The sequence below is a fragment of the Elephas maximus genome, chromosome 5 (assembly GCF_024166365.1).
Source record: "Elephas maximus indicus isolate mEleMax1 chromosome 5, mEleMax1 primary haplotype, whole genome shotgun sequence".
NCBI lineage: Eukaryota > Metazoa > Chordata > Mammalia > Proboscidea > Elephantidae > Elephas > Elephas maximus.
Window position 1 is genome coordinate 159,340,803 of NC_064823.1, and position 13,153 is coordinate 159,353,955.

The window sequence follows — 13,153 nt, forward strand, 5'->3', positions numbered from 1 at the left end:
AGAGCTGACAGAGAGAGAAAGCCTTCCCCTGGAGTTGATGCCCTGAATTTGGACTTGCAGCCTACTAGACTGTGAGAGAATAAATGTCTCTTTGTTAAAGCCACCCACTTGTGGTATTTCTGTTATAGCAGCACTAGATGACTAAGGCAGAGTTTGGTACCGAGAGTGGGGTGCTGCTCTAACAGATACCTAAAATGTGGAGGTGGTTTTGAAACTGTGAATGGATAGAAGACTCAGCAGGAAGTGAGAACCATTTATTTAAAGCTGGAGAAGGCACAGACAGTGAGAAACAGCAGCAGAGGACAAGCAGCAGAAGAACCAAAAGACCAGCATCAGACAGCGCTGGAGATGACCCAGAGAGAGAGAGAGCTGCGTGCCTGTGCGCAGGAGGCTTCCTGGCAGAGTGGGGTGTCTCCGGGCACTTATCAGTAGAGCTAGGCTTGCCAACCCATGGAGCAAGACAGCTGAGTGCCTTCCGGCCGAAGTTTACTGACAGAGTGGGATGCCTCCAGGCACTGATCGGTAGAGCTACAGAGCTTTGGAATGCTTGCCCCAGCAGGGCAGATGTGGGTGTGAGGCCCAAGAACCGAGAGGCCAAGAAACCAGGAAGCAGAAGCTAAAAAGACAAGGAACACAGGAATCCAAGCTGCCTCAGTCTCAAAAGGTATGGCCGTGACCTCTGGGGTTTCAAAGGGTGGACACACGGCCTCTGGTGTTTCTAAGAGTGGAGTTGCCACTCCGATGCACTAGGAGAATGGTGCGCATTCTCCCTAAAGTCGAGGGAGCAGAGCTGCCGTCCCAGTGGGCCTGGAAGGCGGAGCTGAAGCCCAGGGCTGAGGGGCCTCTACTTAGAATCCAGAAAGTGTGGCTAACACCTAAAGTCTGGAGGGGAGGGCTATCGTGTAAATTGTCTCAGAGGACAGAAGACATTTTCAAGCCTTGAGGGCTAACGGAATGGGTTCTGCTAGCTTCCTTGGTGCCTGTTATGCCTTCTTTCTCTCCAATTTCTCCCATCGAAAACCTCTAGCTCGTGCCTGTTCTGCCATCGTACCTTGGAAGCCGGTAACTTGTATTCCGGATTTCACAGACGAAGAGGAGTTTTTGGATTCTGGACCCGGAATTGAGTTCAGACCTTTGCTATGATACCATGGGGTGAATATGCTTTACTTGTGGCAAGGGCGTGAGTTTTTAGGGGCCAAAGGGTAGAATGTCATGGATTGAATTGTGTCCCCCCAAAATATCTACCAGCCTGGCTAGGTCATGATTCCCTTGTGTGACTGTGTGATTGTCTACCGTTTTATCTTCTGATGTGATTTCCCTACATGTTGTAAATCCTATCACTATGATGTAATAAGATGAATTAGCAGCAGTTATGTTGATCAGGGCTACAAGATTAGGTAGTGTCTTAAGCCAATCTCTTTTGAGATATAAAAAAGTGAGTAGACAGACATGGGGACCTCAGACCACCAAGAAAGAAGCACCGGGAGCAAAGTGCGTCTTTTGGACCTGAGGTTCCTGCCCTGAGATGCTCCCAGACCAAGGGAAGACTGATGACAAGGACCCTCCTCCAGAGCCGACAGAGAGAGAAAGCCTTCCCCGAGAGCTGACACCCTGAATTTGGGCTTGCAGCCTCCTAGACTGTGAGAGAATAAATTTCTCTTTGTTAAAGCCATCCACTTGTGGTATTTCTGTTACAGCAGCACTAGGTGACTAAGACAGCTATCAAAAATGACATTGTGGAGGAATGTGAAATTAAAGGCCACAGTCATAATACATACAATTTCTAGAAGTCACAAAACTTCTCAGAGTGGGAGAAGATATCCGCAGTATGTGTGTTGGACCAAAAAACCCATATACAAAAATACATAAAAAAAACGCTTAAGTTTCACTAGGAAAAAGGACAGAAACATGAACAGACACTTCGCAAAACACAATATCCAAGTGGCCAAATCCTAGGTAAAAAGGTGTTCATTTCATTAGCCATCAGAGAAACGCAAATGAAAACCATAAAGAGACTCTGCTCCATACCCACCAGAATGGCTAGAGACAGGAAACACCAAGTGTTGGTGAAGATGCGGAGCACCCGGAACTCCGAACCTTGCTGAGGGCGGGGGGACGGTACAAAGTGGTGCAACCACTTTGAAAAGCTGACTCACCTTTTGAAGTGAACCATAAGTCACCCTGTGACCCAGCAATACCCTTTTCTGAGATAGGAACAGATGTCGAATGCAAATTCACATGTGCCCCAAAGACACGTCCTGGAAGGTTCACAGGGGGGCTGCTCATGATAGCTCATGCTGGAATACTTGAACCAAGACACAGTCACACAAGGTGTCACAGAGTGCAGGTGTGAACTGAGACATGGTCACATGGGACGTCGCAGAGTGCAGCTATGAACCGAGGCGTGGTCACACGGGGTGTCAGAGATCACAGGTATGAACCAAGGCATGGTCACAGAGCGCAGGTATGAACCAAGACATGGTCACACAGGGCGTCACAGAGCACAGGTATGAACTGAGATGGTCACACGGGGTGTCACAGGTTGCAGGTATGAACCGTGGCATAGTCACACAGGACATCACAGAGTGCAGGTACAAACCGAGGCATGGTCACACAGGGTATCAGAGTGCACAGGTATGAACTAAGACATGGTCACAGGGTGTCAGAGAGCGCAGGTATGAACTGAGACATGGTCACAAGGGGTGTCAGAGTGCAGGCGGGTATGAACTGAGACACTGTCACACGGGGCATCACAGAGCGCAGATAGGAACCAAGGCATGGTCACACAGGGTGTCACAGTGCAGAGGTATGAACCGAGACATGGTCACATAAGGTGTCACAGAACACAGATATGAACCAATATGGTCACAGAGTGCAGGTATGAACCGAGACATGGTCACGCGGGGTATCATATACTTTGAACATATTATCAGGAAGGAGCAGTCCCTGGAGAAGGGCATCATGCTTGCTAAGCAGAGAGTCAGCAAAAAAGAGGAAGGCTCTCAACAAGATGGATTGACACAGTGGCTGCAACAACGGGCTCAAATGCAGCAACAACTCTAAGAATGGCACAGGACTGGGCAGTGTTTCGTTCTGTTGTACACAGGGTTGCGGTGGGTGGGAAATGACTCGACAGCACCTAACAACAACAATCATACCTAAAAACGTGTTTCCTTTATGCTTCCTTTTCTGACAATTGACTTTCTCCTTTTGTTTCCTTTTTCCTGTTTCTGGTTATCTTCTTTTTTATCCTATGTTTTCTTGGCAAATTTCACTGCCTTTTTTGGGGGGCGGGGGGGGGGGGGAGATGGTGTTACTGTTGCTCTTCTGGGGATGAAGGATATTTGCCTTATTTGTGATTATTTTAATTAAACTTTTCGCATTGAGATCATTGTAGATTCACACGTTGTTGCAAACAATACAGAGATCTGATGTGCTCTTTACCCAGCTTCCCCCAATGGTAACATCTTGCAAAACTGTAGCAGGATATCACAACCAGGAGACTGACACTGATAAAATCAAGGGGTGGGACATCCTTCACAAGGGTCTGCATGTTGCCCTCTCACAGCCACACCCACTTCCCTCCTGCACCCCAGGAACCACTACCCTGTTCTCCATCTCTGTAACTCTGTCGTTTCAAGAACATTATATAAATGGAATCGTACCTTACATGTCCTTTTGAGATTGGTTTCTTTACTCAGCGTAATTCCCGTGTATCGACAGCCCTTTTTAGTGCTGAAGAGTATTCCACGTTACGGATGTATGACAATTTGTTTCACCATTCACCCGCTGAAGAACAACTGGGTGGTTTCCAGTTTGGGCTATCATAAAATAAAGCCGCTATAAACATTCATGTATGTTTTTTGTGTGAAAATGTGTCTTTCATGCTCTGGGGTAAACGTCCACAACGGCCATTTCTGGGCCGTATGGTAGTCGTCTGTTTCATTTTGTAAGCAGTGACAAACTTTTCCAGGGTGGCTGCACCGTTTTGCATTCCCCCCCGCAATGCACGGGTGACCATCTCTCCACATCCTCCTCACCCTTGCTGTTGTTGCTGTTTCGTGAGTCATTCTGACGGGGTGGTGATATCTCATTGTGGTTTTCATCTGCATTTCCCTAATAGCTAACGATGCTGAACATCACTTTATGTGCTTATCTGCTATCTGTATATTCTCTTTGGTGAAATGTTTCACTTCTTTTGCCCATTTTCTAATTGGATTATTCTTCTTTTTCCTGTTGAGTTTTGAGACTTCTTTATAGATTCTATACACTAGTGCTTTGTCAGACATGTGGTTTCCAGATATTTTCTCCCAATCAACAGCTTGTCTCTTCACCCTCTTAATGGGGTCTTTCGCAGAGCAAACATTTTTGATTTTGATAAAGTCCAATTTAACGATTTTTTCCTTTTATGAATTGTGCTTCTAGAATCATGTCTAAGAACTCTTTGCCTAGCTTTAGATCCAAAGGTTTTCTACTGTGCTTTATGCTAAAGACTCTACGGTTTTCTTTTTACACTTAAGTCAACAGCCCATTTTGAAGTAACTTTCGTATAAGGTTAAGGTTTGGTTTTTAGCTGCCTGCCCAACTGATCCAGAACCATTTCTTGAAAAGCCTACCTTTCCTCCACTGAATTGTTTTTGTAAACATCTGTCAAAACCCAGCTGGGCATACTTAAGTGCACCTGTTTCTGGGTTCTCTGTTCTCTTCTTTGATCTGTGCATCTATCCTTCTGCTAATACCACAGTCTTGATTATAAACGCCTTGCTGTCGAGTTGATTCCAACTCACAGAGTTTCCAAGGGTGTAATCTTTATGAAAGCAGGCTGCCACGTCTTTCTCCTGCAGAGTGGCTGGTGGGTTCAAGCCACTGACTTTTTGGTGCGTGCCCAACCACTTAACTACTGCACCACCGGGGCTCCTCCTGTCTTGATTATAAACCAAAATCAAAAAACCAAATCCGATGCCATTGAGTTGATTCTCACTCATAGGACTGAGCAGAACTGCCCCACAGGGTTTCCAAGGAGCATCTGGTGGATCTGAACTGCCAACCTTTTGGTTTGCAGCCAAGCTCTTAACCATTGTATCACCAGGGTTCCTTTTGTCTTGATTATGTTGTTGTTGTTGTTGTCAGGTTCCACTGAGTTGGTTCCAACTCACAGTGACTCTATGTACAACAGAATGAAACACTGCTCAGTCCTCCATCACCCTCACAATCATTATGCTTGAGCCCATTGGTGCAGCCACTACTGTCAATCTGTCTCATTGAGGGTCTTCCTCTTTTCACCGGCCCTCTACTTTACCAAGCATGATGTCCTTCTCCAGGGACTGGTCCTTCTAACCACATGTCCGAAGTATGTGAGAAGAAGTGTTGCCGCTCTCTCTTTAAAGGAGCATTCTGGTTGTACTTCTGCCAAGACGGACTTGTTCATTCTTCTGGTGGTCCATGGTATATTCAATATTCTTTGCCAACACCGTAATTCAAAGGCTTCAATTCTTCTTAAGGCTTCCTTATTCATTGTCCAGCTTTCGCATGCATTTGAGGAGACTGAAAATACCATGGCTTGGGTCAGGCGCACCTAGTCCTCAAAGTGACAACTTTGCTTTTTAACACTTTAAAGAGGTCCTTTGCAGCAGATTTGTCCAATGCAACGCGTCTTTTGATTTCTTGACTGCTGCGTCCGTGGCTGTTGATTGTGGATCCAAGTAAAATGAAATCCTTGACAACTTCAATCTTTTCTCTGTTTATCATGATGCTCATTGGTCCAGCTGTGAGGATTTCTGTTTTCTTTATGTTGAGGTGTAATCCATACTGAAGTCTGTGGTCTTTGATCTTCAGCAGTAAGTGCTTCAAGTCCTCTTCACTTTCAGCAAGCAAGGTTGTGTCATCTGCATAACGGGTTGTTAATGAGTCTTCCTCCAAGCCTGACACCACATTTTTCTTCATATAGTCCAGTTACTCAGATTATTTGCTCCACATACAGAATGGTAAGTATGCTGAAAGGATACAACCCTGATGCACACTTCTCCTGACTTTAAATCACACAGTATCCCCTTGCTCTGTCCAAACAACTGCCTCTTGGTTTAAGTACAGGTTCCTTATGAGCACAATTAGCGTTCTGGAATTCCCATTCTTCTCAATGTTATCCACGATTTGTTATGATCCACACAGCAGAATACCTTTGCACAGCCAATAAAACACAGAGCAGGAATGCCGCCTCATTATTGCCAAGTGGAAATAGAAGTCTAGGTTTCCCCGTTGGCCTCCAATAACATCTGAGGAGCGGGTGGTCCTTGTCACTGGTCTGTGGCAACAGGAGTCCTGGTTCCCCATGAGGTCTCCACTGACGCTGCAGAGCAGGTGGCCTCATAGCCCCTAGGCAGTGGTGAAAGTCCTGACTATCCACCAGGCCTCCTCTGACAGGACCCCAGCAGTACTGCTGGGTGGGGATAAAGTCCAGGCTCCCCATGGGGCCTCCACTGACACCATGGAAGGGCCTCATTAGAGGACAGCAGCGATGAAAGCTCTGGGGTCTCCACCAGGCCTCCTGTGACACAACACCGGTGGGGAGATGGGGCACCTCTCATGATGGTGGAAGTCTGGGTTCCCCGCTCTGCCCTGTGCTGTCAAGGGTGGGGATGGGTTCACAGTGTTTCCAGTGGTGTTTGGCTGCAGTAGAGTAGTTAAATGTCCGGAAGTTTTTGTCTTGCTAAGCTGCCCTTTCCTGGTCCTCTGGCTAAAGAGCAGGCTTTGTTGGGACTTTTTTCTGTACTTATTGGCATTTCCAGGTTTCCAGCTCAGGACCAGGACATGAGGCAAAAAGAAAGCCCAGGAAACTCACCAACCACCACGTCATCTTCAAGCCCTGTGATCCAGTCTTCCTTAATGTCGGCTTTAGTATTTCTCAGCTCTAAGTTTTCTATTTTTCCCGAATCTGATATGTCACTTTTATGCAGCTATCAGTTCCTTGTCTACATTTCCAAATTGGGCTTTGATTTCTTCGCTTATGACAGTAACTTAGGTTATGGTAGTAACTGCTCCACAGTCCGTGCCTGGCAATTCTAACACCTGAGTTCCTGTGGGTCTCCTTCTGTCATCTTCTGATTCTGCTCGTTTTCACTCGTCATAGCCCCTTGACTGCCTGATTATCTTAACTGTGTGATGGACAGCGTACTTGAAAATGATTTGCAGAAGGAATTTGAGGCCTAAGCCAATGCTATCTTCCTGCAAAAAGGACTCTCCATTTGCTTTTGCCAGCTGCCTAGGCACAGGGATCCAAGGTCACCTACAACCCAAGTTCAAGGCTTGACACAGATGTTAACTAGCTGTGTAGTACGCCCTGTGAGAGCATGTTTCGTTCCAGTTCATCCTCACTCTCAAGGTGCATCCTTCTGGATCTCAACCCTGAGCCACCTATGGCCCCAAACGCCACCTTTTGAACCTCCAGCCCCATGAGGCCACCAAAAGCACAACTCAGCCTCTCAGCTACCTCTTCCAGAACAATGAACACCTCCAGACCAAAACAGGCAAGGCCACTCCACTCCTCTGGATTCTGAGCCTCTCCTGATCTCAGCTAGATCCTGTTAGCTCTTGGTTGCTTTTTAGACTTAAAAAAAAAAAATTTCAACCACTTTTCTTGGCTGTTCAGTGGGAAAATTGTTCTGAACTACTTCGTCTGCCATTACGGGAAGTAGAAAACCAGGTTAACATAGTTTGCATCGACGGGAAAACCCTATAAATCTCCTAAGCAAACTCATAAATCATGAAAGCTGCCCAAAAGCTGCAAACCACTTGACTCCAAGCTCCAGGAGGCAGGGTGTCAGGCTTCCCCGTGTGGTGTTTAAGTGCTGACGGGGAACAAGGAGGACCAGGCTCATCACAGCCAGCCTACGGTGCTCTCTGCGGCATCCAGGGAAATAATCCAATACCCCAGGGTTGCAGTTTCTGGGGAAAAAAATAATTTGTTATAATGAAAAATGATTCAAGAAGCTACAGAAGACAAGTAAACCAAGTCTCTGCCTCCTGATGGGGCCAGGGTGATGGTGACAGAACCCGTCCTTGTTCCCAGGCAGCACTTTGCAGTGCAGGAACCGAAAGGTGTGCAGACTGTGGCCAGAGGCCAAGAAGCTGGCTGAGCCCCTACTTCCAAGCATCTACACACCCAGGCTGAAGAGGGGTGCGGCGCTTCACATGCCCTGCATGCCCTCCCAGCCTGTCCAGCCCTCCTCACCCCCACACGAACGTCCAAGCGACCAGGACACGGGGCGCCACATCGTTACCTTCTCGTGAATCTCTTGTGTGGACTGTGCATCACAAAACGCCACGGTGGCGACGTCCTTCAGGATAGGCATCTCCACCGTGCAGTCCCGGCCATCGAGCAGTGCCACCAGGGGCCGGGGGTGCAGGGGCCCGTTCATGATCGGAGGTCGGACGCCTGAAACGACAGGAGGGGACACTCAGCTCTCCTGTAGCAGTCTGCTCCCCCAGCTAAACCCTCACCTACACCTAGCACCCACTGTCCGCATGGGCTAACAATAGCTGGCCTCCTGAGGACATTCTGCTCTAAACGCCCACTCAGGTGGGTATTTCACAAAGTGAATTACAAATCAGCAGGAAAGGCAAGCTGGTAGGTATACTACAGCTTCCTGTCACCTGAGTGGGAACAGATCGAGGGTGACCACTGCCACCCCCACAGGGCATGGGGCTGTGGGGACCACGAGGCAGCTCGGTGATGTGGACAGGGCGAGGAGGCCATGCAGCCCACAGACAGGCAGGGTCGGGCAAGGGGGCTGTGGTCCCTTGCTCTATTCTAGCAGTAGGCTCTTCATGCTTACTGGTGCTGAAAGATGGGACTGTAATGTGATGGGCTTTAGGAAAACATCCTGTTACTTCTCTAGCTACAGCACAGCTGCCCAAGTCCCTGACAGTGACCAACAAGCACGTTCTAGCATCTTCCACATGCCTGGCACCATTTCCACGTGTAGATTAGAAAGTACAAGAGACAATGACGAGGTAGGAAAAGGTTAAGGCACACTAAAATACAGGCAGAACCTCTCACCATCCTACAACAGGGTGAGGAAGGAGGATGAAAATCCCCTCCTTTCCAACAGTACTCAGCTATGCACCTCATAGTGGAACAGCAGCTAAGCACTCAGCTGCTAGCCAAAAGGTCGCCAGTTCAAACCCACCAGCTGCTCCCTGGAAACCCCATGAGGTAGTTCTACTCTCTCCTATAGGGTTGCTATGAGTCAGAACAGACCCAACGGCAATGGGTTTGGGTTTTTGGTTTGTGCACCTCACGTGCAGCCACCACCCGTCTATCAGCGGAGCCTTGCGTGTTGCTGTGATGTGGAACAGGTTTCAGCGGAGCTTCCAGACTAAGACAGACTAGGAAGAAAGGCCTGGCAATCTACTTCTGAAAATCAGCCAATGAAAAGCCTACGGATCACAACGGTTTGAACCACAACTGATCACAGGGATGGCGCAGGCCCGAGCAGCATTTCATTTCACTGTGCGTGGGGTCACCAAGAGTTGGGGACCGACTCGACGGCAGCTGACAGCAACTAACCCTCATTTACAGGCCTGCCTGGAGAAAGGAGGCTTCTGCAGCCTCAACACGTGCTGGGTGCAGAGGGCGCCAGGCACGGTCACAACTTCAGCGGGTCAGTGGCAGCGCTGAGACCGGAGGCTCGTCAAGACTCTGGGAGGACCTGGCAGTGGGGGCACAGGATAGAAACAGAGCCTGGGTGACGTGCCAGCTCCCCTGGCCCATCCTGACCTGGGGTGCGTCGAAGGCGCGGCACAGGGCCAGAAAGGAGAATGGATGGTGGGGGCAGCCCAAGGGAATTAACTCCTCTAGCACCCTGGTGGCGCACTGGTTAAGTGCTATAGCTGCTAAGCAAAAGGTCAGCAGTTCAAATCTACCAGGTGTTCCTTAAAAACTCTATGGGCCAGTTCTACTCTGTGCTATAGGCTCGATATGAGTTGGAATTGACTCGAAGGCAACGGGTACCACCAGCTGGGTCCGTGGAGAGAAGCAACTGCCTTTTTCAGTGCAGGAATGCAGGGACGCACCTCACTGAAACCTCACGTCAAAGGCAAGGAGGGCCAGGTGGGTGCTGTGCAGGACGTGGTTGCTGCGCACGCAACTGCAGGGAAGCCTGCCTGTCACTCTGATGCACTTCGAGTCCCAGCAGGTAGGAAGCTGCTCTAAGACCCTGGAGGCTGCGGGGTCGGGAGTCAAGGAGGCTCTGGGGCCTACTGCGGGGCCACGCGTTCCGGGCCCTCCACTGCCTCCACGAAGGGCAGTGAAGGCGGGACTGCCCCGGGGGCCTGCAAGATCAAGACTTGCACGGCTGGTCTTCCCTCTCGCGCCCCAGAGCCCACCGGGGGTGACAGCAGACGAGCTGACCGCAGACGGAACCCAGCCGCCATCTAGTAAACCATGCAGTAAGAAGGTTTACAAACGGGCCAAGCAATGCCACGCTTCTCACTGACTGTCATGTGGAAAACAGTTATTTTTCATTAAGGAACGTTCTTTATTTTAGCATGGAATGGGGTTTATTCTCGCTATTTTCAGTGAAGCGATAAATACGTATTTTAAGCCTCCCTGTCTTAAAGGCTAACGAGATAAATATCAACAGATATAATACGCATTAGCAAAAGCTCTTTGAGGCCCTCAATCACTGTTAAGCGTGGAAAGGAGGCCCTGAGACCAAACAGTTCAAAACCACTGCCCAGGTGAGGATGCGGCAAACCAGGTCCAGCGGCCTGGCTAGAGGGTGGGCAGATGCCGGGGCACCAGAACGCCTGGAGGAGGACAGGCTCTGGGCTGGGAGGTCCCAGTAGAGCAGCCTGGCAGTAACCTCCCCAAGTCGGCTTCTCGCCTAAACTGGAGAGGGAGCCCCAGAACACGCTGCCTAGTGCCAAACCCCCACCATCTCCTCTTGTCTACCCCTCAGACCTGTCCCCAAACAGCCGCCCAAGGCTTCTCCTGGCCTCTGCTGTGCCAGGCGGGCTTGGAGTCACCCTCTTGGGCTTCTGGGTCATACTGGGCAAGGTGCCAGGCCTCCCGACAGCACTGCCCAGCATGGGAGTTAGTCCCAGCTGTCACACCACAACCCAGGCTGTTCTTACAAACTCAGTGGACTCAGCACCTACGAGCACTGACAGACGGAAAAGAAAACAACCATGGCGCTGGCCTGCAGTCTGGTCCCTCCTGCACAGCTGGCCGTGGATTTGGGGGTTTCCCCTGGGGCCCGGTGTGGCCCCCGGGACCCACCCTCACCTGACTGCACTTGCAGCCTGGCCTAACCCCGGCCCGGCACCCCTCTCGGGACGCCCTCGACAGAAACACACCCACCGCAGACAGCATCACACAGACACCTGACCAAGGCACCGTGGGGCCTGAGGGCTGAGCCAGATGGGCTGACGCTGAGCAGCCCGCCAGGGGCCAGAGCTTCCTGTGCAGGGACACCGGAGACGGTCACTCTGTCGGAAGTCATCTACTCAAACACCTCTGCACACGTACTGGTGGGAAGGACAAGAGGAACCTACTGACCAGCTGACCACAAAGAGAGTGAACAGAGAGCCACATGCCCAGGCCCCGCACCAGGGTGGCTGAACAGGGGAGGACGCCTCCTCAGGGCCTCTTCCAAGAAGGTTTGGGTCGTTTGGACTTTGTTGTTAGTTGCTATCGAGTTGATTTCGACTCACGGCGACCCCATGTGTGCAGTGTGCAACTGCTCCATAGGTTTTCAAGGCTGTGACCTTTGGAAGCAGATCACCAGGCCTGTCTTCCAAGGTGCCTCTGGGTGGGTTTGAACTGCCAACCTTCCAGCTTGTTGTCCAGCACTTAACTGTGCCACCCAGGGTCTGGACTACAAAGGACAAATAAACGCACATGTTCCCTGAAGCAGTTCCCTTTCATGCATTTGCACAGAGACTGGTCTTAAGCTGATTTCAAACTCCAGGAGCCCCGACCAACCTGACATTTCCTAAAATGAGCTCGGTTTCCACGACCATGAATTCGACTTTCCAAAGCTTTATATCTTCAGAATTCCCAGGCAGAATAGCGTCCTGTCACTGGATCCTTATCTCCATGTCCTTAATTTGTCTCGAACCAAAGCTCTTAAGCTTCTGATCCGCTGCAACCAGTGACGCCTGGGTCGGGTTCAAACTTTGACTAAAAATTAAGCACAAGAGACACATTAAAATACCATTGGGGTTCTGAAGAAAACTAACAAACGCCAGGACGTGTGTCCTCAACCCTGCCCAGCGCGCGGCTGCTCCCACCGTGCACCAACTGCCCCAGCTGCACACCGACTGAGGCTGCCTGGCGGCAGACCTACCTGGCACACAGGGCTCTGCCACAGCACAGAGCGACCGGCAGGCACTTGGCCAGTGTGACACACAGAGTGGGAAGCTCACCCGAGATTCACAGTCTCAGAGGCCCCTAATGTCACATAAATGTAAACACAAATGGCCCCTCTGGGCTGCCATCTGCCCTTTGAGGCCATGACCACCCACAGGTCCCTGGCTGGCAGCTGCCTGCCAGCCATGAGCCTCTCAGCCCCACCCACCCAGACACCACTGGTGTCCAAGAACCGAGAGGTAGAGGACATGAGGCACACGGCTGGCACTGTGCCTGGGCCAAGGAGGACACCGTGAGCATGCATGCCCACCACCGGTTCTGGAGGCTCCTATCTGACATCACTGACATGGTTCCTGAGCCCCTCTGTGGCCTGGCAGGGAGAGTGGATGTTCTAACAAGGCCGCCAAGGGGAGAGGGCTGTGGGGGGCAGACCCTGACGCCACAGACTTCTAGCATCCAAACCTCAGGTACTGAGGGCTGCCAGTGAGGGGTTCTGCCCCAGGGGGGCACACACCCAAGGCCCTCTGCAGCTGGTCCCATGCCCCTGCAGGAAGTGTCCCAGCTGACCATCAGCTGACTTAGACACAATCCTTCCCAAAAACGCTGTTCAGCTCCCCCAGTGCAGCCCGCCCCACCGACACTGGCCTCTGGGGACCTGGCCGGGGGCTGATGTCAAGGGCTCTGTGCTGCCCATTGCAGTAAAAACACACTGCAGTGGGTTTTTCTTTATATATGGCTTTTCTGACCTTGGGCTTATTATTCTGCAAAAATGATTGGTCAGGC

At 50.5% G+C, this 13,153-nt stretch overlaps 1 protein-coding gene across 4 annotated transcripts in view; it reads right to left on the minus strand.

The window, feature by feature from the left end:
• The window catches only part of CTBP1 (C-terminal binding protein 1), a 56,650-nt gene that overhangs the window by 21,241 nt on the left and 22,256 nt on the right, over window positions 1–13,153 (minus strand). For 2 of the 4 annotated variants that reach the window (XM_049886568.1, XM_049886569.1), the window contains exons 2-3: window positions 11,984–12,181; window positions 8,277–8,431 (exon numbers count right to left, since the gene is read on the minus strand). In XM_049886568.1, coding sequence (XP_049742525.1) covers window positions 8,277–8,431; window positions 11,984–11,990 — 162 coding nt within the window. In that variant the 5' untranslated portion in view covers window positions 11,991–12,181. The remainder of the gene's footprint in view (window positions 1–8,276; window positions 8,432–11,983; window positions 12,182–13,153) is intronic. The other 2 variants (XM_049886567.1, XM_049886566.1) reach the window with 1 other exon arrangement.